At 57.4% G+C, this 24,539-nt stretch overlaps 1 protein-coding gene and 1 pseudogene across 1 annotated transcript in view; one reads left to right on the top strand and one right to left on the bottom strand.

Moving 5' to 3' along the window:
- The window catches only part of LOC122547819 (glycogen phosphorylase, muscle form-like), a 103,022-nt gene extending 84,722 nt beyond the window's left edge, over nucleotides 1-18,300 (top strand). The window contains exons 12-19 of the mRNA XM_087983598.1: nucleotides 663-764; nucleotides 8,525-8,672; nucleotides 10,246-10,304; nucleotides 11,365-11,506; nucleotides 12,319-12,526; nucleotides 13,661-13,795; nucleotides 15,298-15,364; nucleotides 16,176-18,300. Of these exons, the coding sequence (XP_087839724.1) occupies nucleotides 663-764; nucleotides 8,525-8,672; nucleotides 10,246-10,304; nucleotides 11,365-11,506; nucleotides 12,319-12,526; nucleotides 13,661-13,795; nucleotides 15,298-15,364; nucleotides 16,176-16,328 (1,014 nt within the window). The 3' untranslated portion in view covers nucleotides 16,329-18,300. The remainder of the gene's footprint in view (nucleotides 1-662; nucleotides 765-8,524; nucleotides 8,673-10,245; nucleotides 10,305-11,364; nucleotides 11,507-12,318; nucleotides 12,527-13,660; nucleotides 13,796-15,297; nucleotides 15,365-16,175) is intronic.
- Nucleotides 18,301-18,363: 63 nt separating this feature from the next.
- Nucleotides 18,364-23,631, bottom strand: LOC122547818 (maestro heat-like repeat-containing protein family member 1 pseudogene; annotated as a pseudogene).
- Between the last annotated feature and the right edge of the window lie 908 nt (nucleotides 23,632-24,539).

Genomic DNA, 24,539 nt, shown 5'->3' with positions numbered 1-24,539 from the left:
TAGCCAGGCCTTTCTGGTCAAATGCTGTAGCTGCCTCTTGGATTATGGTGTCACCTCACCCAGTGTATCAGTTCAGTCATAGCCCTGATGCTGTGACCTGTTAGTAGGCAGCCGGGGGGTTACTATCACCCTGTTGGTGTTGATATGCACACATTACAAAATCCAGACTCTTGCCATTGTGGAATCCCTACGGTGTGGAAGCAGGCCACTCGGCCCATTGAACCCACGTCAACCCTCTGAAGAGTGTCCCACCACCTCTGTCCTTGTGACCCTGCATTTCCCATGACCAATCCACATGGCCCATATGCCCTTGGACACTGGGCAACTTAACACTGCCAACCCATCTCACCTGCCAGTCTTTGGACTGTGGGAGGAAACCGGAGCACCCGGAGGAAACCCCACGCAGACACGGGGAGAACGTGCAAACTCCACACAGTCAGTCGCCCTGGGCTCTGGTGCTGTAAGGAAGCAGTGCTCAGCACTTCGGAAGTGCAGTAATCCCAACTACTCCTGTGTTCCCAGTTTGTTGACACCAAGCGATGTCTCCTAAGACAAGCTAACTGGAAGCTAGGTTTCTCTCTCCTTCACCCCCCTTTAACCCGCTGTCCGCTCTGCTCCTCCTGATCCTCACTCTCTCTTCCTTTCTCATCCCCTTCTCTCAGAAAATCGGTGAAGATTATATCTTCGACCTGGATCAGCTGAAGAAGCTGCTGTCGTTTGTCAACGATGAAGGGTTTATTCGGGCTGTGGCTAAAGTGAAACAGGTGATCACCTCTTCCCCCTCTCTTTGGTTTGTCAAGGGGCAGGTTCTGGCCTCAAACTGAATTCCAGTGACTCATTAACACCCTGGCTGTGTGCCAGTGGAGGATTGTGGGTGATGAACATGGAGCTGTAGCGCCTAAAATTCCAAATACAAAGATTTGAACCTGCTCGCTGTTGGGAAATCAAGTGCAGTTTGGGAACAGTGTCAGGGTAAAGGGCAGCCCAGAGGGTGACAGAAAGGAGGGTTCCCCTGGATAGAGCTGCATGGCAGGGGGTACGGAGCAGTGACGGATGGTCCACACCTGGGTGAGGGAGGTTTGTGGTACGCAGCACAATGCCAGGTTTCCCAGCAGGGTCAGCTATAAGCAGCAGCTGGCTTGAGGAAACACCCATTGCTTTCACCTCTGTCGCCTTTCGTGACCCAGCGCTGCGCAGCCAAGAACATAGAACATGGAAAAATACGGCGCAGTACAGGCCCTTCGGCCCTCGATGTTGCGCCGATCCAAGCCCACCTAACCTACACTAGCCCACTATCCTCCATATGCCTATCCAATGCCCGTTTAAATGCCCATAAACAGGGAGAGTCTACCACTGCTACTGGCAGGGCATTCCATGAACTCACGACTCGCTGAGTAAAGAACCTACCCCTAACATCTGTCCTATACCTACCACCCCTTAATTTAAAGCTATGCCCCCTTGTAATAACTGACTCCATACGTGGAAAAAGGTTCTCACGGTCAACCCTATCTAAACCCCTAATCATCTTGTACACCTCTATCAAGTCACCCCTAAACCTTCTTTTCTCCAATGAAAACAGCCCCAAGTGCCTCAGCCTTTCCTCATACGATCTTCCTACCATACCAGGCAACATCCTGGTAAACCTCCTCTGCACCCGTTCCAGTGCCTCCACATCCTTCCTATAGTATGGCGACCAAAACTGCACACAATACTCCAGATGTGGCCGCACCAGAGTCTTATACAACTGCAACATGACCTCAGTACTCCGGAACTCAATTCCTCTACCAATAAAAGCCAGTACGCCATATGCCTTCTTCACCGCACTATTTACCTGGGTGGCAACTTTCAGAGATCTGTGTACATGGACACCAAGATCCCTCTGCTCATCCACACTACCAAATATCCGACCATTAGCCCAGTACCCCGTCTTTTTGTTACTCTTACCAAAGTGAATCACCTCACACTTAGCTACATTGAACTCCATTTGCCACCTTTCTGCCCAGTTCTGCAGCTTATCTATATCCCGCTGTAACCTGACACATCCATCCTCACTGTCTACAACTCCACCGACTTTCGTATCATCCGCAAACTTGCTCACCCAACTTTCTAACCCCTCCTCCAGGTCATTTATAAAAATGACAAACAGCAATGGTGCCAAAACAGATCCTTGCGGAACACCGCTAGTAACTGCACTCCAAGATGAACTTTACCATCAACTACTACCCTCTGTCTTCTTCCATCCAGCCGATTCCTAATCCAAACCTCCAACTCACCCTCAATGCCATACCTCCGTATTTTTTGCAGTAGTCTACCATGGGGAACCTTATCAAACGCCTTACTAAAATCCATATACACCACATCTACCGCTTTCCCCTCGTCCACCTCCTTAGTCACCTTCTCAAAGAATTCAATAAGGTTTGTGAGGCATGACCTGCCCTTCACAAAACCATGCTGACTATCCTTGATCACATTATTCCTATCCAGATGTTCATAAATCCTATCCCTTACAATTCTCTCTAAGACTTTGCCCACAACAGAAGTGAGACTCACCGGCCTATAGTTACTAGGGTTATCCCTACTCCCCTTCTTGAACAAGGGAACCACATTTGCTATCCTCCAGTCTTCTGGCACTATTCCTGTAGACAACGAGGACATAAAAATCAAGGCCAATGGCTCTGCAATCTCCTCCCTTGCTTCCCAGAGAATCCTAGGATAAATGCCATCAGGCCCAGGGGACTTATCTATTTTCACCCTTTCCAGAATTTCCAACACCTCTTCCCTACATACCTCAAAGCCGTCCATTCTAATTAATTGTGACTCAATATTCACATCGGCAACAATGTCCTGTTCCTGATTGAATACTGACGAAAAGTATTCATTCAGTGTCTCCCCAATCTCTTCAGCCTCCACACGCAACTTCCCACTACTATCCTTGACTGGACCTATTCCTACCCTAGTCATTCTTTTATTCCTGACATACCTATAGGAAGCCTTAGGGTTTTCTCTAAACCTACCAACTAAGGACTTTTCATGTCCCCTCCTTGCTGCTCTTAGCTCTCTCTTTAGACCCTTCCTGGCTACCTTATAACTCTCAATCACCCCAATTGAACCTTCACGTCTCATCTTTACATAGGCCGCCCTCTTCCATTTAACAAGGGATTCCAATTCCTTATTAAACCACGGCTCCCTCACACGACCCTTTCCTCCCTGCCTGACAGGTACATACTTATCAAGGACACTCAATAGTTGCTCCTTGAACAAGCTCCACATATCAATTGCGCCCTTGCCTTGAAGCCTACTTTTCCAAGCCACGCATCCTAAGTCGTACCTCACCGAATCATAATTTCCCTGCCCCCAGCTATAGCTCTTGCCCTGCAGTGCACTCTTATCCCTCTCCATCACTAGAGTAAAAGTCACCGAATTGTGGTCACTGTCCCCAAAGTGCTCACCTACCTCCAATTCTAACACCTGGCCTGGTTCATTACCCAGAACCAAATCCAGTATGGCCTCACCTCTTGTTGGCCTGTCTACATATTGTGTCAGGAAACCCTCCTGCACACATTGGACAAACACCGACCCATCTAACGAACTCGAGCTATAGCTTTCCCAGTCAATATCAGGAAAGTTAAAGTCCCCCATAACAACCACCCTATTACTTTCACTCTTCTCCTGAATCATCCTCGCAATCCTTTCTTCTATATCTCTAGGACTATTACGAGGCCTGTAAAAAACTCCTAACAGGGTGATCTCACCTTTCCTAATCCTAACCTCAGCCCAAACTACCTCAGATGGCGAGTCTTCATCCATCGTCCTTTCCACAGCTGTAATACTATTTTTGACAAGCAATGCCACACCTCCCCCTCTTTTACCCCCACCTCTGACCCTACTAAAACATTTAAACCCTGGGACCTGCAACAGCCAATCCTGTCCCTGTTCTACCCATGTCTCCATAATAGCCACAACATCGAAGTCCCAGGTACCAACCCACGCTGCAAGTTCACCTACCTTATTTCGTATACTTCTTGCATTGAAGTATACACACTTCAAGCCACTTTCCTGTTTACAGGCACCCTCCTTTGAGATTGATACCATGTTCCTAACCTCCCTACACTCCAGGTCCTGCACCCTAAAGCTACAGTCTAGGTTCCCATGCCCCTGCAGAGTTAGTTTAAACCCCCCACAAGAGCACTAGCAAACCTCCCGCCAAGGATACTGGTGCCCCTCAGGTGTAGACCATCCTGTTTATAGAGGTCCCACCTTCCCCAGAAAGAATCCCTCCCTCCTGCACCATCCCTGTAGCCATGCATTTAACTGTTCTCTCTCCCTATTCCTCGACCCTCTATCACGTGGCACCGGTAACAAACCAGAGACAACGACTCTGTTTGTTCTAACTCTGAGCTTCCAACCTAGCTCCCTGAAAGCCTGCCTAACATCCTCAGCCCTCCTCCTACCTATGTCATTGGTGCCAATGTGGACCACGACTTCAGGCTGCTCCCCCTCCCCCTTAAGGACCCTGAAAACACGATCAGAGACATCACGTACCCGTGCACCTGGGAGGCAACATACCAAACGTGAGTCTCTCTCGTTCCCACAAAACCGCCTATCTGTGCCCTGAACTATCGAGTCCCCAATAACTATTGCTCTGCTCTTCTCCACCCTTCCCTTCTGAGCAACAGGGACAGGCTCTGTGCCAGAGGCCTGAGCCCCTGGTAAGTCCCCCCCCCACAACTATCCAAAACGGTATACTTGTTCTTGAGGGGAATGGCCGCAGGGGGTCCCTGCACTGGCTGCTTCCTCCCAGTCCCCCTCACTGTCACCCATCTGTCTGCAATCTTTGGAGTTACTACTTCCCTAAAGCTCCGATCTATGACCCCCTCTGCCTCCCGAATGATCCTAAGTTCATCCAACTCCAGCTCCAGTTCCCTAACACGGTCTTGCAGGAGCTGGAGATGGGTGCACTTCCTGCAAGTGTAATCAGCAGGGACGACCATGGCATCCCTCACCTCAAACATGTTGCAAGAGGAACATTGCACTGCCTTCACTGCCATCCCTCTAAAAGTAACCTTTTATTAAAAAAAACTATGTCTAAAGAATAGAACAAGCAAAATGCAGCACTTACCTACTTACCACAACGGGTCTCAAAGTGCGCTGTGTTTTGAGGAAAGGTGGCAGTTGGGTTTGTGCACAGCAAGATCCCCACGCGTGGCACTGACTACATGGTCTCCAGTTGATGCTACTGGAAGGATTAATATTGACCCAAGAGACTGGAGGGAACCACTCCTGCTCTTCCGCCATGAGTTCTTCTGTGGTTATTAAATCCACCTGACGGGGCAAAAATGGCACTTCCGACAGCTTGGCGCTGACCCTTGGGCAGTGTGGCGCTCAATTAGCACCGACCCTCGGGCGCTGCAGTGTTCGCTTGGTGCTGACCCTCGGGGCGCTGCAGCGTTCGCTTGGTGCTGACCCTCGGGCGCTGCAGCGTTCGCTTGGTGCTGACCCTCGGGCGCTGAAGCGTTCGCTTGGTGCTGACCCTCGGGCGCTGCAGCGTTCGCTTGGTGCTGACCCTCGGGCGCTGCAGCGTTCTCTTGGTGCTGACCCTCGGGGCGCTGCAGCGTTCGCTTGGTGCTGACCCTCGGGGCGCTGCAGCGTTCGCTTGGTGCTGACCCTCGGGCACAGCAGCGTTCGCTTGGTGCTGACCCTCTGGGTGCTGCAGCGTTCGCTTGGTGCTGACCCTCGGGCGCTGCAGTGTTCGCTTGGTGCTGACCCTCGGGTCGCTGCAGTGTTCGCTTGGTGCTGACCCTCGGGCACAGCAGCGTTCGCTTGGTGCTGACCCTCGGGGCGCTGCAGCGTTCGCTTGGTGCTGACCCTCGGGGCGCTGCAGCGTTCGCTTGGTGCTGACCCTCGGGGCGCTGCAGCGTTCGCGTGGCACTGACCCTCGGGGCGCTGCAGCGTTCGCGTGGCACTGACCCTCGGGGCGCTGCAGCGTTCGCGTGGCGCTGACCCTCGGGGCGCTGCAGCGTTCGCTTGGTGCTGACCCTCGGGGCGCTGCAGCGTTCGCTTGGTGCTGACCCTCGGGGCGCTGCAGCGTTCACTTGGTGCTGACCCTCAGGGCGCTGCAGCGTTCGCTTGGTGCTGACCCTCGGGTCGCTGCAGCGTTCGCTTGGCGCTGACCCTCGGGGCGCTGCGGCGCTCACTTGGTGCTGACCCTCAGGCGCTGCAGCGTTCGCTTGGTGCTGACCCTCAGGCGCTGCAGCGTTCGCTTGGTGCTGACCCTCAGGCGCTGCAGCGTTCGCGTGGCGCTGACCCTCGGGGCGCTGCGGCGCTCGCTTGGTGCTGACCCTCGGGGCGCTGCAGCGTTCGCTTGGTGCTGACCCTCGGGGCGCTGCGGCGCTCGCTTGGTGCTGACCCTCGAGGCGCTGCAGCGTTCGCTTGGCGCTGACCCTCGGGGCGCTGCAGCGTTCGCTTGGCGCTGACCCTCAGGCGCTGCAGCGTTCGCTTGGTGCTGACCCTCGGGGCGCTGCAGCGTTCGCTTGGTGCTGACCCTCGGGGCGCTGCAGCGTTCGCGTGGCACTGACCCTCGGGGCGCTGCAGCGTTCGCTTGGTGCTGACCCTCGGGGCGCTGCAGCGTTCGCTTGGTGCTGACCCTCGGGTCGCTGCAGCGTTCGCTTGGCGCTGACCCTCGGGGCGCTGCGGCGCTCGCTTGGTGCTGACCCTCAGGCGCTGCAGCGTTCGCTTGGTGCTGACCCTCAGGCGCTGCAGCGTTCGCGTGGCGCTGACCCTCGGGGCGCTGCGGCGCTCGCTTGGTGCTGACCCTCGGGGCGCTGCAGCGTTCGCTTGGTGCTGACCCTCGGGGCGCTGCGGCGCTCGCTTGGTGCTGACCCTCGAGGCGCTGCAGCGTTCGCTTGGCGCTGACCCTCGGGGCGCTGCAGCGTTCGCTTGGCGCTGACCCTCAGGCGCTGCAGCGTTCGCTTGGCGCTGACCCTCAGGCGCTGCAGCGTTCGCTTGGTGCTGACCCTCAGGCGCTGCAGCGTTCGCGTGGCGCTGACCCTCGGGGCGCTGCGGCGCTCGCTTGGTGCTGACCCTCGGGGCGCTGCAGCGTTCGCTTGGTGCTGACCCTCGGGGCGCTGCGGCGCTCGCTTGGTGCTGACCCTCGAGGCGCTGCAGCGTTCGCTTGGTGCTGACCCTCAGGCGCTGCAGCGTTCGCGTGGCGCTGACCCTCGGGGCGCTGCGGCGCTCGCTTGGTGCTGACCCTCGGGGCGCTGCAGCGTTCGCTTGGTGCTGACCCTCGGGGCGCTGCGGCGCTCGCTTGGTGCTGACCCTCGAGGCGCTGCAGCGTTCGCTTGGCGCTGACCCTCGGGGCGCTGCAGCGTTCGCTTGGCGCTGACCCTCAGGCGCTGCAGCGTTCGCTTGGCGCTGACCCTCAGGCGCTGCAGCGTTCGCTTGGTGCTGACCCTCAGGCGCTGCAGCGTTCGCGTGGCGCTGACCCTCGGGGCGCTGCGGCGCTCGCTTGGTGCTGACCCTCGGGGCGCTGCAGCGTTCGCTTGGCGCTGACCCTCGGGGCGCTGCGGCGCTCGCTTGGTGCTGACCCTCGGGGCGCTGCAGCGTTCGCTTGGTGCTGACCCTCGGGGCGCTGCGGCGCTCGCTTGGTGCTGACCCTCGAGGCGCTGCAGCGTTCGCTTGGTGCTGACCCTCGAGGCGCTGCAGCGTTCGCTTGGCGCTGACCCTCGGGGCGCTGCAGCGTTCGCTTGGCGCTGACCCTCGGGCGCTGCAGCGTTCGCTTGGCGCTGACCCTCGGGGCGCTGCAGCGTTCGCTTGGTGCTGACCCTCGGACGCTGCAGCGTTCGCTTGGTGCTGACCCTCGAGGCGCTGCAGCGTTCGCTTGGCGCTGACCCTCGGGGCGCTGCAGCGTTCGCTTGGCGCTGACCCTCGGGCGCTGCAGCGTTCGCTTGGCGCTGACCCTCGGGGCGCTGCAGCGTTCGCTTGGTGCTGACCCTCGGACGCTGCAGCGTTCGCTTGGTGCTGACCCTCGGGGCGCTGCGGCGTTCGCGTGGCGCTGACCACTCCCACCCCCCAAACTGCAGTGTGCCGATTTGCATTGTTGAATCAAAATACTGGTATGGGATTTGAACTGACAGCATTCGGTTCAACCGAATCTTGTGGCCGGCCATTTTTTTTTAAGAAAAGTTTTGATTGCTGTAAAAAAAAAAAATGCTACTGGATCAAATGTATTGAACATTCAATGGATCTTGTGGAAACAGATAATGTGGATTCAAATACTGCAATGCTGCTGAAGCTAGGGCCATCTGTTTGAGACCGTCTGTAATAAACAGTCAGGAAACCCAGCAAGCAGGGAGAACGTGAAACCTGCTCCCACAGGAGGGTGAATCGCGGCCGTGTATTTAAGGCAGACTGGATGAATGCATGAGTGAGAAGGGAGCAAGTGATGGGCTGAGATGACGAGGGCGGACAGGGTGTGTCAGTAAACAACAGGTACAATTGCTCGCCTGTGGTGCTGTGTTTGCAGGAGAATAAGCTGAAATTCTCGGTGTACCTGGAGAAGACGTACAAGGTGAAGATCAACCCCAACTCCATGTTTGACGTACAGGTCAAGCGTATCCACGAGTACAAAAGGCAACTGCTGAACTGCCTCCACATCATCACCTTCTACAACCGTGAGTCCTGACCGTGAGGCTGCGGCGTGGGGGACGGTTAGGTCTGTGGCCTGGTTCCCTGGGGGAGGGTGGGGGAGCCTGCGGTGCATAGGGTGTGTTTCCGGACCTTGGTGGGTTTCTGAGCACAGGGGGGCTATTTTAGCTCTCGGAGAGGGGGCGGTTTATTTTGTTCACCGGGACATGGGCATGGCTGGCTAGGCCAGTATTTATCGCCCCATCCCTAATTGCTGTGGTTCTGGAGTCACGTGGAGTCTGGGCCAGGAAAGGATGGCAGTTTCCGTCCCTAACAGGCATTAGTGAATCAGGTGGGTTTTCCCAACAATCAGCAATGGATTCATGGTCCTCATTTGACTCTTAATTCAGATTTTTAAAATTGAAATCAAATTCCACCATCTGCCGTGGTAGGATTTGAACTTGGGTACCCAGAATGTTACCTGAATCTCTGGACTAATAGTCTAATGATAAATACCACAGGCCATCGCAGAGTTATATTCCCATTACAGAGGCACGGGTGAGGGAATATTTTGTCAGAAAATTGAATGTTCGGGTAATCGATTGCCAGATAACAGTTTGGTCAAGCATGGGGACCTTGCAATCTTGCCGGATAATGGAATGCCGAATCATCGAGGTGCCTCTGCACGTCCATCTCGCTACCACCTACAGCTCCATCCCAGTTTCCCACTCAGTCTCAGCCGCCTTGCTGCACCGAGTTCAGTTGGCGGTATGTTCTAGTCTAGGAGAACCTGTTTGGTTTTCGGTTGGAGTGGAGGGGGTGCGTGCATGGATCGTTTCCCCCCCCCCCACCCCCCCAGCCACTCCCAAACCAAAAGCTCCCTGAGGGGGCTAATGGATTGGATCCGTCAGTGTGATTTGCTGAGGTGAGCACAATCACGTGGATGCTTTCTCATGCAAGCTGAGTGTAGAAAGTTCTGGAAGTGTGGCAGCATCTGCGGAGTGAGGGACTTTTAAGGGTTCAGGTCGGCAGCCTCTGTCAGATCTGGAAAATCTTTACAGTGCAACAGGGTTTGAGCAGGTCAAGAGTGAGAGGCAGTTGGAGTGGAATGGAGCGGGCTGGGGGAGACTGAAGCTTCATGGGGTAAGGCAGAAGCAGCTGCTGACAGGATAAAAATAAAGAAGTCAAAGTTGAGCGTAAGAGGGGCGTGACTGGCAACAGCTGCTATGTTACCAGCAACTGTCTAGCTGCACCGGGACGGTGAGCCGATGTCCGTGGTCTCTGGCAGCGTGTGGGAGTCCTCGCGGAGAGATGAGCTGTTAGTCCTCACGCTGGTATCTAATTTGGATGCGGGCCGAGGGCGGGTAGCTCTGATTGGGAACGGGAGTGAGCTACTGAAGGGTGGGCAAATTCGGGTCGCGTTGGGCAGGCCGCCCGGAGGTGGTCTCCGCAAAGCGGTCGCCCAGCGTCGGGGAGCCGAGGCAGGCGCGGTGACCCCCGGATTGGGAGGGGTACGTGCCCCGACAGCTGCCTGGCCTTGAGGGAGTGTTTAAGAGCAGTCGGGTGGAAGGTAGCGAACTGTCAACCTGCCCTGAAACATTGTGCGTTGTGTTGTTACAGGCATCAAGAGGGAGCCCAATAAACAGTACACTCCTCGCACCATCATGATTGGAGGGAAGGTATGGACATTTTAACGGCACGCACCACCCTCCCCCCCCCAACTCCCTTCTGCCTTCGCTCTCTGCTTAACGGGAGGTGCTAATATAACTGCCTTAACCATCCAGCTTCACGTTCTGGGGGGGGTGGGGGGCAGATGTTCGAGTTCAGGTGGTGAGATTTGAATTCAGCAAAAATCTGGAATAAACAGCCTGCCCATGAGCAGCCTTGTCACCACCAGCCTTTACCAGCTCCCGCCATGTGTTTCAGGAAATCTGCCACCCTTACCTGGTCTGAGCTACATATGACTCCAGACCTACAGCAATGGGGTTGACTCTTAGCTGTCCCCTGGGCGATTAAAGGATGGGCAGTACATGCTCCCCACGTCCAATGAAGGAATTTTTAAAAAACATTCAAGAGACCCGAAATGCCTCTCAGCTGCAGAGGAGTTCATTAATACTGTGCTGCAGTGTAGTGACCCCTCTTTACTTCATAATATAACCCCGTGCTGTCCTGGTCCTGGGACTGTTTGATCAGGACAGTGTAGACGGAGCTTTACTCTGTATCTAACCCCGTGCTGTCTCTGTCCTGGGGAGTGTTTGATGGGTGACAGTGTAGAGAGAGCTTTACTCTGTATCTAACCCCGTGCTGTCCCTGTCCTGGGGAGTGTTTGATGGGGGACAGTGTAGAGGGAGCTTTACTCTGTATCTAACCCCGTGCTGTCCCTGTCCTGGGGGGTGTATGATGGGGGGGACAGTGTAGAGGGAGCTTTACTCTGTATCTAACCCCGTGCTGTCCCTGTCCAGGGAGTGTTTGATCAGGACAGTGTAGAGGAAGCTTTACTCTGTATTTAACCCCCATGATGTCCCTTGGAGTGTTTGGTGTGGAGGGAGCTTTATTCTGTATCTGACACTAATTGGTGCCAGTCTTGTTACATTAGTGAGGGAGGCTGTCAGTGCCATTTCTCACCTTGTTTTGATTGAGTTGGCTGTTCTTTAGTCCCTTGGGCTCTGCCTCTCCACTTGTTCACAATGTGCCTTGTCCTGTATCCTCCCCTTGATCCCTTGTCTCTGTCCCTCACAGGCGGCTCCAGGTTACCACATGGCGAAGCTCATCATCAGACTCATCACGGCCATTGGCGATATCGTGAATAATGACCCGATAGTGGGCGATCGGCTCAAAGTCATCTACCTGGAGAACTATCGCGTGTCGCTTGCTGAGAAAGGTGCTCTCTCTCTATCTCTCTCTCTTTCTTTCTTTCTGTCTGTCTGTCTGTCTCTCTCTCTCTCTCTCTCTCTCTGTGTGTGTGTGTGTGTGTGTGTGTGTGTGTGTGTGTGTGTCTGTGTGTCGCTCTCCCTCCCGCTCTCTCTCCCCCTCCCGCCCGCGCTCGCCGTCTCCCGCCCCCTCCCCTGAGGGGACAAGTTAAAAAGTGTGCAAGTACGAGAGAGAGTGGAGTGAATGTGGATCTGACATGTGATCACACGCTTGTGAGAGACACATACAAACAGAGAGTGTGATACAGGAGCTGTATGTGTGGAAACGATCCTACAGCAGATAATTCGAGCTCCATAATCCTTCCTGAGCTGTGTGCAGTGCTTGCTAAGCCAATGTCTGCTGCCCGTGCCGTGACTGTGTTTGAGAAAACGGTCTTCTTCAACAGCCACAGGTTTTGGGAATTTAAATTTTTACTAAATAGAAGAATCAGCATACCTAACGGAGCGTGGAAAAACACATCGGGTTCACAATGTCCTTCAGGGGAGGAAATCTTTACCCAGCCTGGCCCACAAGCAACACAGCCGACCTCGGGCAACAAGAACACGCCAGCGTGTCACTGAGTGGATGCCGGTTGCATCTGGCCTCAATGTTCTGTGCACAGTGTGAGATGCTGCCCTCACCTCACCATACAGAACCCACCCTACTCTTCAAACACTCCCTTTCTCTCGTTCACTCTGTCGGTTTGCCCTTCTGTGTCCCTTGCCGCGCCCCCTCCCTCACCACTTGCTCTCTCATTTGCTGTCTGTGCCCCTTGTCTTGCAGTGATCCCAGCCTCCGACCTCTCGGAGCAGATCTCCACCGCTGGTACTGAGGCGTCGGGAACTGGCAACATGAAGTTCATGCTGAACGGTGCCCTAACCATTGGCACCATGGACGGCGCCAACGTGGAGATGGCTGAGGAGGCCGGCCAGGAGAACTTCTTCATCTTTGGCATGCTGGTGGATGAGGTGGATGCCATGGACCGGAGGGGGTAAGGGAGCAGGCAGAGCCGGGCACAGCTGGGTTGGGTGGAGGTGGCGCAGAGGGATTGACGTGGAATCTGCACGATGGCACAGCGAGAAGGAATCTCCTGTGGGATCGGGGAGTTGGGTTGGTTAGGGGTGTCCCTCTCTGTGTTGAATGGAGGATGTGGCCCTCCGAGCACGATGTAAAAGCCCACGTTGCAGCGAGAGCCTGGTTTGGCAGGGAGTGAGAGGGGGCCATCGCCTGTTTGTACCTCCCTTGGGTCCTGGCAGTAGACCCCTGCCTCCAAGGCTGTGGCAAGGGCTGGGCCCAGGGCTTCCTCTGAACGTGGTCGGCCTGGCTTTGCACATGAGCTAGTGGCGGGACATGGGCATCACCGTCCAGCCAGCCCTTGTTCCAGTCGGAATTAGGGGCAGGAGCAGGCTATTCCGCCCCTCAGGAGTTGCGTCCATTAAAAGCGTGGCCAACTTGACACCTGATTTCTGCCTTTTAACCCACCCGCACCCACTAGCCTTAAACTCTTGTCTCCCTTGTGAGTCAAATCGACCTCTGCCTCAAATATTCAAGGACTCTGCCTCCCCCGCTCTGTGGAAAATGGTTGCTTCCAAGAGAATTGTCCTTGCCTCCATTTGGAAGGCTTCTTATCTTATCGTTGGCCTCCCCAGCCCCGTCCACTGTTCTAGGTTTTCCTGGGAGGGCAAACGTTCTCTCAGTATCCTCCCACTCATGCCCTGTCGTGTGCCCTGAAAATATCACCTCTCATCCTTCTCGAATTCAACAGGCCAGCCCAACCCTTAGCCACAGAACAAGCCCCTTCATTCAAGGCAGTGGGTCCATCTCTGAACAACCCTGTGTCCATCCTTGAGTGAGGAGGGCGACGTGATAGTTCAGATTGGCAGCCCTGGACCCCAACAGCCAAGCGCGTGTGTTGGCAAGGAGGCCTGTGGTTTGCGCAGGGATGTTGGTCAGATGTCAGTCCGATGCCCACTGTGGTCCGGTTTCCAGCTGGCAGCCTGGGCAGCGACGTGCCAAGACGGGGAGGGGCGTGACGGGACGGGTTGTGAGGGGGTCTCAAGTGTTACTTCTGCTCTGACCCTTGGCCCCCTCGCTAAGCGACGTGCTCTGCTCTGGGTCTTTGCAGCTACAACGCCCGGTCCTACTACGACCGTCTGCCGGAACTGAAGCTGGCCATCGACCAGATCGACAGTGGATTCTTCAGCCCCAAGGAGCCTGACCTCTTCAAGGGCATCGTTGACATGTTAATGCACCACGACAGGTGAGGGAACAACCCCAGCCCCCCCCCCCCAAGGTGGTAACACTAGGGCCTGTGGTCTGGGTCCACCCCCGAGTGGATGGAAGGCTGCTGCTGCTCTGATAAGTGTAGGCTCAGCAGGGGGATGCTTAAACATCGCCAACTGTCAGTGCAGTTGCTCTCGGTAGGTCAAGGAATGCAGGAGTGGTCACTGGTAGAGGATCGACAGAATATGTGCATGTGCGTGTGGTGCTCACTCTCCTGAGGCACTTTATCATGGGATCAAACTCCATCTCCAGACCCTTGATTGCTTAATCCCAACCCACTGTCAGAGGGTCAGTACTGAGGGAGTGCCGCACTGTCGGAGGGTCTCTACTGAGGGAGTGCCGCACTGTCAGAGGGTCAGTGCTGAGGGTGCGCCGCACTGTCTGAGGGTCAGTGCTGAGGGAGCGCCGCACTGTCTGAGGGTCAGTGCTGAGGGAGCGCCGCACTGTCTGAGGGTCAGTGCTGAGGGAGCGCCGCACTGTCTGAGGGTCAGTGCTGAGGGAGCGCCGCACTGTCTGAGGGTCAGTGCTGAGGGAGCGCCGCACTGTCTGAGGGTCAGTGCTGAGGGAGCGCCGCACTGTCGGAGGGTCAGTGCTGAGGGAGCGCCGCACTGTCGGAGGGTCAGTGCTGAGGGAGCGCCGCACTGTCGGAGGGTCAGTGCTGAGGGAGGGCCGCACTGTCGGAGGGTCAGTGCTGAGGGAGGGCCGCACTGTCGGAGGGTCAGTGCTGAGGGAGGGCCGCACTGTCGGAGGGTCAGTGCTGAAGGAGCGCCGCACTGTCGGAGGGTCAGTGCTGAGGGAGCGCCGCACTGTCGGAGGGTCAGTACTGAGGGAGCGCCGCACTGTCGGAGGGTCCATGCTGCCCAGTTTGGAGGGTTGGTGAACAGTGTCCGAAGATGAGATCAGAACCATGTCTCTAAAAGCTTGGCCAAAGTGTTCAGTTTCCAAGAACATCAGAAAGGGTGGAGTGAGCAAGACGTGGAGATAGTTACAGTGGGAATCCTGAGTGTGTGAGTGCCCTGGTATCTGGCAGCACGTCTGTGAATGCTGTCGCCATGGGAATGAAGTGTGTTCAGCTGGCTATCGTGGAAGGCTGCCGAAACCCTGGTGTGTTGATGGGCTCCAGAGATCGGGGGAGTGGTGGAGAGAATGTGCAAGGTCTTTGAGGGATTTGATAAGCGTTCTTACAGCCGTGTGAAGTTTGTGAGCGGAGAGGCTGAAAAGGACTCGGTACGTATTTGGGTATGGTGCTGCAGTGTTTTGGATGTGCTGACTCTAATGGAAGGTGGAATGTGAGGGATTGGTCAGGAAACAGCAGGGCTTCAGATGATGAGCTGCGACCTGCTGGGAGGTGTGTGGCACCACTGGAGCTGGAGGGCCGTCGTGAAGTGGGCAGGTACTGGCACCACCATCTGGCTGTGCTGGCAAACTATCCAGCTCCTAACTCACCACGATCTCTCTCTCTCTCTCCTCTTCCTACAGATTCAAGGTCTTTGCTGACTATGAGGATTATATCAAATGCCAGGAGCGCGTCAGTGCCCTGTACAAGGTTAGTATGCCCGCTGTGTGAGCAATGGTGATGGGAGGTGGAGGCTGTAGTCTCCTTGTACTGCCCATAGTCACTGTCCCCTCATGCACTGGGACAAGAGGACTGTGGCGAGTTGTAGTTCAGGAATGTACACGCACTTCCTGCTGCTCAAAATACCTGGTTGGGGAGCAAGTCACTTCCTCTTCGTTCACGTGATACGGCTGTGGCTTCAAAGGCCAGTTGCCCCTCCCTAATTGCCCCTCAACTTGCTAGGGCCATTTTGGAGGGCAGTTAATAGTTGTCCCTATCGCTGTGGAGCCTGGAGTCACGTGTAGTTCAGATGGGTAGGGATGGCAGATTTCCTTCACTTAAAGGGCATTATAAACCTGGCCGAGGCTATGCAACACTTTGGTCTCTATCTCAGACTAGCTTTGTATTTCCAACATTAGTGAACTGAATTTAAATACCACCGACTGCCATGGTGGGCTTTGAATCCAGCTCCTTAACAGGACTAGGCCTGGGTCCTTGGATTGCTAGGACAGTGACATTCGCACCCTCCTCTCCTTCCGTGGTCCATCCAGCTATTCATCACCCGCTCCATGCCTGTTTGATTGCCCCAGTGCTGAGGCAGGCTGTTCAGGGTCACCATTCTGTGATCGGGTGGTGGGTGGGGTGATTCCTTTCAGGACAGACGTGGAAAAGCAAGAGTAACATTGATCAGGGTCGTTCCATGGAACCAATCCCCACCTTTAATCTTTCTGTCTCTGTCTGTCTCTCTCTCTCTCTCTCTCTCTCTTATCCATCATCTTCCTGTGTCTCTCTCTCCTTGCAGAATTCCAGGGAATGGACCAAGATGGTCATCAAAAACATCGCCACCTCCGGAAAATTCTCCAGCGACAGGACGATCGCCGAGTACGCCCGACAGATCTGGGGCGTGGAGCCCAGCAAGCACAAGATCCCACCCCCCAACGAACCCCGGGAGTAGAGATCCCTCGGCACTCCTCTCTCGATCTCCCTCTCACCGTCCCTGCACGCTGTCTCCTCCCTCATGTTCCCTGCCCCTGAACGCTCCCCTCTGACCCGCCTGCGTGCTTGACCCTCCCGGAAGGCAACCTGCTGGCTCCCAGAATGTAGCTTCCTGCCCCTGACCCCCACCCTCCAAGCCCATGGCTCGGAGAGCTGCCCAACAGCTGCCACCGTCCTCCCCCCATCGATTGGAGGGGAGTGGGGAAGCTCTCCTTGCTCCCTGGAAGCTACTAGGCCTCACAATGGCACATGCTCGGTTTTGATTGACGTGTTGCGTGCTTTGGCAGCAGGAGAATTCCAGGAATAATGTTTGCCTAACCAGGTGCTAAATTTGCTTGCCCACTTAGCTCTTAAGTGTTCTGAATTGGAGCACTCAATACCACCTCCCCCTCCCCCAATTGTTCCCTCTCTCTTCCCTCCTTTCCAGCACCAAATTGCTGGATAGTCTGGAATTGAGCACCTGTGGCATAGCTGAAGTTGGCTCGGGCAAGGGTCCTCTTGGAGTTTTTTTTTGCTTCCCCCTCCCCCCCACCCCCACCCGCTGATCAATTGAAGAAACCAACTTTTGTTTTGAAGCCTCCCTCTGTGTAGAGGGAGCTGGTCGGCCTTCGAGCTGAGGCCTTGTGTGGGTGCAGTGCTGTCTTGTGGTTGAGCTGTTGTGTTTCTAGAATGTTCTCGACCACGTTGGGAGGTGGGTGTTTCAAAACCTTTTTTTTTTCAAAGCTGAAGAAAGCAGATCTGTTTTTGAAAGGCACCGCATTGCAGTTTGTCATAGGATGGAGACAGCTTGCTCTCTGAATGCTTTGCTGATCCACGGCTTAAAAAAAACAAAATGGCCGCTGTGACGCTCTCCCTAATCTTTGACGTTTTGGTCATGGTGTAGGACCAGCAGGTTTAAGTCTTCCCTCACGTGTATTTAATGTGTGAATAACTAACTTATTTTTAAGTGTAAATATTTAAAGGAAACTACACAAAAAAAATGTATTTAATCGCTGAGTGTCAGTGCAATGCCTCCTCGATTTGGTCAACCTCTGCTCATCTCTATGAGAGGGTGAAGGGGATGTATGACCAGCTGAATTTGCCTGACCATGTGCTCTTGAAGGCGGGAGAGAAAGATCCCCGGCCGTTATCTGTCGTCCCCCCCCCCCCCCCCAGGAGATGAGCATCACTCATGTTGGGGATATCTGCGCAGTGGGGTCAGCGTGACCTCTTCCCTGTCCCAGTCCCTCGAAGATGAACATCACCCACGTTGGGGATATCTGCGCAGTGGGGTCTGCGTGACCTCTTCCCTGTCCCAGTCCCTCGAAGATGAACATCACCCACGTTGGGGATATCTGCGCAGTGGGGTCTGCGTGACCTCTTCCCTGTCCCAGTCCCTCGAAGATGAACATCACCCACGTTGGGGATATCTGCGCAGTGGGGTCTGCGTGACCTCTTCCCTGTCCCAGTCCCTCGAAGATGAACATCACCCACGTTGGGGATATCTGCGCAGTGGGGTCTGCGTGACCTCTTCCCTGTCCCAGTCCCTGGTCCTCTGCCTTTGCTTTTCGAAGACACTAAACCCCACCCGAGTTAGACCAGTGCGTCTTTACGTCAAACGCTGCGGATATGTCCATCTCACCCTCCAGAGTGAAGAGAAATAAAGAAAGGAAAATAAACCGAGTTGGGAAGTGATCCCGCGATTTGATAAGACTGAATTTCCGCCCGCCTGTACTTTATCCTTCCTCTGCCTCCCCGAATCGAACCCTTCGGGATGGTGCTGCCGTTTTCCTGCCCCTCTCCCTGCCCCTCCTGAGTGGCGCCCTGTTCACGATCGCGGTGTCCTCGTTGCCCTGTGTGAGCTGCATGTTTTATCCCAGTGCAATATCGTGTTGAGTGTGGCTGTCTTGACCTTCAGCTAAACCCAGAATAAAAACGACAATTGAAGCAGTCCTGAATGTGTTATTTAACTGGGAAGGGGGCGAGAAAAGAAGCAAGCCTCAGGCATTCTGCGTACGCTTTTATTGAATTTTACGCTGGTCTAGGCGCCCACGCACCCATTCCCCGGCTCCCCACCAAACCTCCTGCTGCTGCTGCGAGTGGGCCTCCCGAAGCCAGTGCCCTCTGGCGGGCAGCCTGCCCCCTTCCCTCTGATTGGCCAAACTCCTCCCTCCATCCGTGCGACTGGGGATTGGGTTGAGGTGGCGCGGGGGTAGGTCAGGGAGCGGAAGGCTGCTGACCTCTGCTGCTCCCGGTGTTCGGTTCGGGTCGGGGACGGTGGTGGGTGGGTGGGGGTGGGGGTGGGGGGAGGGAGCGGGTCAAAAGCCGCGGTGGAGGCCCAGCACCCGGGCGGCCTTGACCCGCACGCACGGAGAGACGTCGTGGAGCATCATGATGATGGCGACGCAGACGTTGTCGTCGGTGCTGGCCTCCACGTACTCCCTGGGCAGGTTCTGCAGGATGAAGCCGGCCAGGACGACGGCGTTGCCCCGGATCTCGGGCAGCATGCTCTTGAAGAAGGACATGCTGGCGTTCAGGTAGAGGCCAATCTTATCGGGGAACTCGCTGACGATGACCTTGCTGAGCTCGGCGATGAACTCCCAGTAGCGGACGTTGGCCTGCTCTAGCAGCTCGCCCCGGAAGAGGGCGCCAGGGCCCTCCGAGCACAGGTGCGGGCCTACCATCTGCAGCACCGCCTTGCAGGCCCTCACCACCTCGCCGCTGCTGTCGTTGAGGTGCAGCACCAGGCTGACCAGGCTGGCATGGACGTGCTCCAGGAAGGCGGGCTCTGGCTGCCCGTCGCCGAAGCGCGCCAGGCTCCCGAAGACGGAGAACGCGGCCGCCCTCAGCTTGTCGCTCTCGTTCTCGAAGAAGGGCTGCACGGTGCCGATGATGCTGGGCAGGATGGGCCGCACCTGGGCCGAGTCCAGCCGCGCCAGCACCTTGCCCAGGCCCGCCATGGCCTCCAGCACGATCAGGTCGTTGAGCTCCGTCTTCTCGTCCAGGCCGCCCACCATGGCGGCCAGCAGCCGCTCGGCGTAGCGCGGGATCCGCTGCGGGGAACCCACCGCCACGTTGCCCAAGCCCCGGATGGACAGCCAGTGGACGGTGGGTGACACGTCGTCCAGGCTCCGCAGCAGGCTGCCCACCAGCAGCTCGGTCACCGCCGGCTCCTGGGCGCCGGGCGACGCCAGCAGCTCGCCGAAGAACGTTGCCACGGTCACCCGCTGGTGCTCGTGGAGGTTGTGCAGGATGGGCGCCAGGAAGCGCACGGTGTCCGGCAGGTAGGTGGCGCCGTGCTTGCCTGAGGCTCGGGCCAGCAGCGCCACCCCCCGCTGGTGGTCCTCGGGGGTCTTCAGGAGCTCCCAACCACCCTCGTCCTCCATAATGGCAGCCACCTCCTCCGTCTTGCCGCGGGACAGCATGAGCTTGAGGGCCTCCAGCGAGGCGTCCCAGATGTTGAGGTTGGGCGTGTTTTGGAGTTGCAGCGACAGCTTCTTCTTTTTGGAGACCCCCTTTCCCTGGAGCTCGGACATCCTCTCGTTGACGATGAAGCTGAGGTAGAGCAGCAAGGTGCCAAAGAGCTTGGGGTAGAGGTTGACCACCGCCTCTGTCGACTCAGGGTTGGCGACCATCTCGTTGAAGGCGTAGATGACCGCCACGGTCTCCGAGGTGCCAGTGGAGGGTGGGCGCTTGGCGACGCCCTCCCTGCGATCCTCGTGGGACAAGTAGTCGTTGATCTTGCCCAGCAGGTAGTCCATGGTGGTGGTGGCCAGTTGCACCTCGCGCGCCAGCGACTGCCAGATGGCGCTGGTGTACTTGTCGTAGGGGAGGGGCCGGAAGAGGAGGTAGGAGAGCACCCCGGGCAGGCACTGCGAGGTCAGGATGGAGATGAAGTGGATGACGGAGAACCGCACCTGCTCCAGGGCGATGGTGGGCATGCCCGACTGGAGGTGGCCCAGGATCTCGGGGATGTAGTCCTTCAGGTTGGCGCCGTGCCGACGCACTAGGGTGTTCATCACCACCGAGGTGGCGCTGGAGCAGGTGGCATGGTAGTCTGAGAGGCCCTCAAAGAGGGAAAAGAGTAGCGGGTGCAGCTGGTCGCGGGGCAGCTTGTTGGAGATGACCTTGGCGATGTCGTGGCAGATCTGGAAGAGGACGTGGCTGTCGGGGTTCTGCAGCTGCTCCTTGATGTCGCCGAGGTGGTCGACCAGGTTGTCCGGCTGGTTGACCACGCAGCCCTCATAGCGCACCTGGATGTACAGCAGGTTGTAGAGGGCGTCCATGGCCATGTAGCGTATGGACAGCACCGGGTCGGCGCAGCGAGGCACAAAGCGGCCCACCAGCACCCCCAGGTTGTGGAAGGTGCTGACGTTGACCGACTTGAAGCGGTCCCGGTAGAAGGCGAGGAGGGCCAGCATGGCCTCCACTGCCCTCTCCCGCTCGTGGTCCTTGGTGGAGACCATCCACTCCTGCACGTGCTTGAAGATGAACTCCAGGCCCTCGGAGGTCAGGTTCTGGCTCAGGAACTCCTTGAGCAGCTCATGCAGGGCGGCGACGGTCTCGGTGTGGAGCACCTCGCGCTCCTTTACCTTCCGGGTGTCCTTGCGCTTGTCGCTGTCCAGCGGCGGGAAGCTGAAGACTGCCTCCAGGCAGGTGCGGATCAGCTCCGACGACTCCATCTCGTTGAGCCGGGGCTCCAGCCGGATGAGGTGGGTGCAGGCATTGATGGCCGCCTGGCGCACCCGGGACTTCAGGTGGGCCTTGGACTCGCTGGTGATCAGGTCCTGCATGTGGGAGAGGACCTCCTCCCGGCGGCTGAACTTGAACAAGTGCTTGCCCCTGTTGGCGTACACGGCCTTGGCGATCAGGGTCACGGCCTTGATCAGGGTCAACTTGATCATCAGGTCCTTGGTCTCCACCTTGATGCCCAGCACCTTGGTGTTGGACAGGCTGAGGATGTGGTCGAGGATGTGCATCTCCACCCGCTGGAGGATGAGGCCCTCGGGGGCGTAGAGAGCCACGTAGCCGTAGCACAGGATGAGCGTGCTCTTGACCCTCTCCATGTCGCCGTCGAGCTTCTCCTTCAGGATGTTGAAGAAGCTGGCTGTCTTCTTCACGATGTCCATCTTGACAAAGTCGTCCAGCTTGGCCAGCGTGTCGTCCAGGTGGGTCATGGCGCAGAAGCCGATGCCCGTGGCCAGGCCCTCGCGCTCCAGCGCCTCGTTGTGCTGCACGCTCAGCAGCATTTCCTGCAGCTCGTTGTTGATGACGTCCTTGTTGCTGGTCTGGCCCAGCACGATGCCCACGCACTTGTAGAGGAAGGCTTTCTCCCGCGGGTAGCTGTGGTAGTTGTGGATGTGCCGGGTCATCTCCTCGCTCAGCTCCCACGTCCACTTCTCGTCGGTGATGGTCTCCAGGGTGCGGGACAGGAAGAAGAAGAGCTTGTCCTCCCACAGCTTCTGGGGCAGCGTATCCTCCCGGTGCTCGGACAGGAACTGGAGGAGCTGGGGCAGCTCCTCGTCCCACAGCTTCACCACGTCGGCGTGGATGTTGGGGCTGAGCACTTGCAGCAGGCTCAGGGCGGCCAGACCCCGGCCTTGACCGGCGTAGGGCAGGGCAGAGACCGCCAGCAACCGGGCCAGCAAGGTGTGGGGCTTGGGCAGGCCCAGCCGCTCGTTGTAGTTCAGCAGCACGTACTGCAGGCTCTGCCGCCTCTTGCGGTTGCCCACCTGCTCCAGGCAGCGGCAGACCACCGCCAGGGCGTGGGTGTACTGCGCCGGCGTGACAAACTCCAGCAGGAAGGGCCACAGCACGTCCTCCATCCTTTCCAGCGACACCAGGAAGCTGAGGATGCCCTCGCAGAGCTCGCACAGGTCTTCGTCCCTCACCTCGTCCGCGTCCGGCGCGTGATGGTGGTGGTGGCCGAGCCCTTCGTCGGGTATCAGGGCGCACTGCTGTACCAGGAAATCCACCAGGATGGCGCCCCCTTCCAGTTGCAGGTAGCCGTGCTCGCCCATGCTGCTGATGACCTGAGCGGTCACCTTCTTGACCTTATTGTCACTGTCCTGCAGCGACTGCTTCATGCCGCTGACGATCAGCGCCTTCTTGCTCTCCAGGGCTTTGTAACCGCTGCTCACCACGTGGTTGAGCACCGTCAGGGTCCCCACCCGCACCTTCTCGTTGTTGCTGGACAGCTTCTGCAGCAGGAACTTGACCACGGCGTCGATGGAGACGTGCGACAGGATGGTGAAGCACTGCAGCACCTCCTGCTGGTTGCGGGCGCTGAGCGGGTCCTGCCCGTCGACAGGCAGGCACGCCTGGTGGTGCAGCTGGGGCAGGAGGCTGTCCATCTGGGTCTCGGGCACGTGGCTGGTCACCTCAATGGCGGCCTCCAGGATGTTGCGCAGGCACTGGGTGACGTGGCAGGGCTCGCAGCGTTTCTTGTAGAGGCCCATGACGCCCACCAGGAGGCGGGGCAGCTCCTCGTCCATGCGCTCGGGGGGCAGGAGGTGGACCATGTGCCCCAGGGCCACTACGATGGCCGAGCGCAGCTTGACGTCCTTGTTCCGCAGCCAGGTGCCGAAGAGGACCCTGTAGGCGGCGTAGATGTCGGGGGCGAAGGCCTCCCGGCTCAGCACGGGTCTGGAGGCCTGGTCTGCCGTCACCAGGTACTCCAGGATGCTCTTGCTGAAAAGCGCCATGGCCGAGGTAAAGGCCCACTTCATGTTGTCCTGCTTAACCATGTGGAACATGGGCAGCATGGTCTGCAGGGTGGTGGTCAGGTAGGGCACGATGCCGTGCACGTTGGCCACTGCCAGGTTGGCCAGGGTCTGCACCACAATGAACTGGGGCACCACGCCCGGCTGCAGCTTCTGCAGGATGTCCTCCAGGATCTCGTCCGTGAACCGGGAGCCCAGAGCCACCAGCAGATTGCTGGCCGCCTCCTTCCAGCCCACGGCCGTCTCGCTGGACTTGATCATCTCCTCGGAGGCCAGGTTGATGATCTTCTTGGCCAGCGGCAGGCCGAGCTGGCTGATGTTGTCGCGCACGACGCGCTCCATGCACTGCAAGATGGCGGTGCGGTGGCCCTGCACCAGCTGGCTGTGCTTGAGCAGGAAGTCGAAGCAGGCGCTCAGCACCTGCTCCGTGTTGTGGCAGCCCAGCTCGTAGAGCGACTGGGCGATCTGCTGCCGCACGCCCTCGTCCTTATCGAAGGCTGCGTCCGTCAGCGCCACAAGCGAGGCCTCCGCCTTGCACGACTCCAGCTTGCACACCTCCATGACCGGGCGGCTCCCAATCCCCCTTCCCCTTCCCCCTCCTCCCCCGCCCCCCCCCACCCCCACAAAATGGCCGCCGTCAGCCAACCCCGCCCCTCCCCTCCCCTCGGACAGCTCCTCTCCCTCCCACCAAGGGATAACTCACTCACTCGAGTAGGGCCTCACCCATTTCCTTGTCCGCTCCCTCCCTCGCTCCTGTTTTTCTGCTTCTGCATTCCCCACACCCCACCCCGCCCGCCCCTCCCCCCCCCAGACACGCCCTCACGTCACCCTCCCCATTAAAGTCACGCGCACCCACCCCCTCACGAGGGTCTAGCCTCTCTGGGCCAGTTCTCTCCCCCAGCCCACCACCTCCCGTTGACAGTTGAAACCGGTTGTCGGCCTGCGCGGATAGACTTCGACCCCCAGTTGGTCAACCCCGTTGGCCCTGTCACTCTCTCTTTTCCCCCCCCCCGGCTCTCTCCCTGAGCCGGGCAGCTCTATTGTGAGATCACCTTTTGACTGTGACTGGGCCGGGCTGTGACTGCGTTTTGATTGCACTGCCATTGTGACGTCAGCTTTGCCCCAACCCACCCCATCCCCCTCAGCCCCAGCCCCTCGCTCCTCTCTCTCTCTGTCTCTCTAAAGCTTCCATATGTTAGTGCCACGGAGGTCTTCACGGGACCCTGTTGGCCGTTTGTATGCCGTGAGGTGAACGAGGAACGCTTCTGGTTATATTGGCAGTGTTTCAGAGACCCAGCACGCACATTAGCCGCAGTAAGGGGTTTCTAGGGTCCAGCCATTACTACCAAAATGGTGCCCCGGTCCCCATAGGGTCAGTGCTGAGAGAGTTCCTCATGTTTGGAGGGTCAGTGCCGAGGGAGCACCGCACGGTCGCAGGGTCAGCGCCGCGCTGCGGGAGGGTGAGCGCC

This window comes from Chiloscyllium plagiosum, unplaced genomic scaffold (assembly GCF_037043375.1).
Source record: "Chiloscyllium plagiosum isolate Xiang-an unplaced genomic scaffold, Cpla_swu_hap1 HiC_scaffold_46, whole genome shotgun sequence".
Lineage (NCBI taxonomy): Eukaryota > Metazoa > Chordata > Chondrichthyes > Orectolobiformes > Hemiscylliidae > Chiloscyllium > Chiloscyllium plagiosum.
Note: the sequence above shows the minus strand (reverse complement) of the source record. Positions and strands in the feature narration are given on the sequence as shown.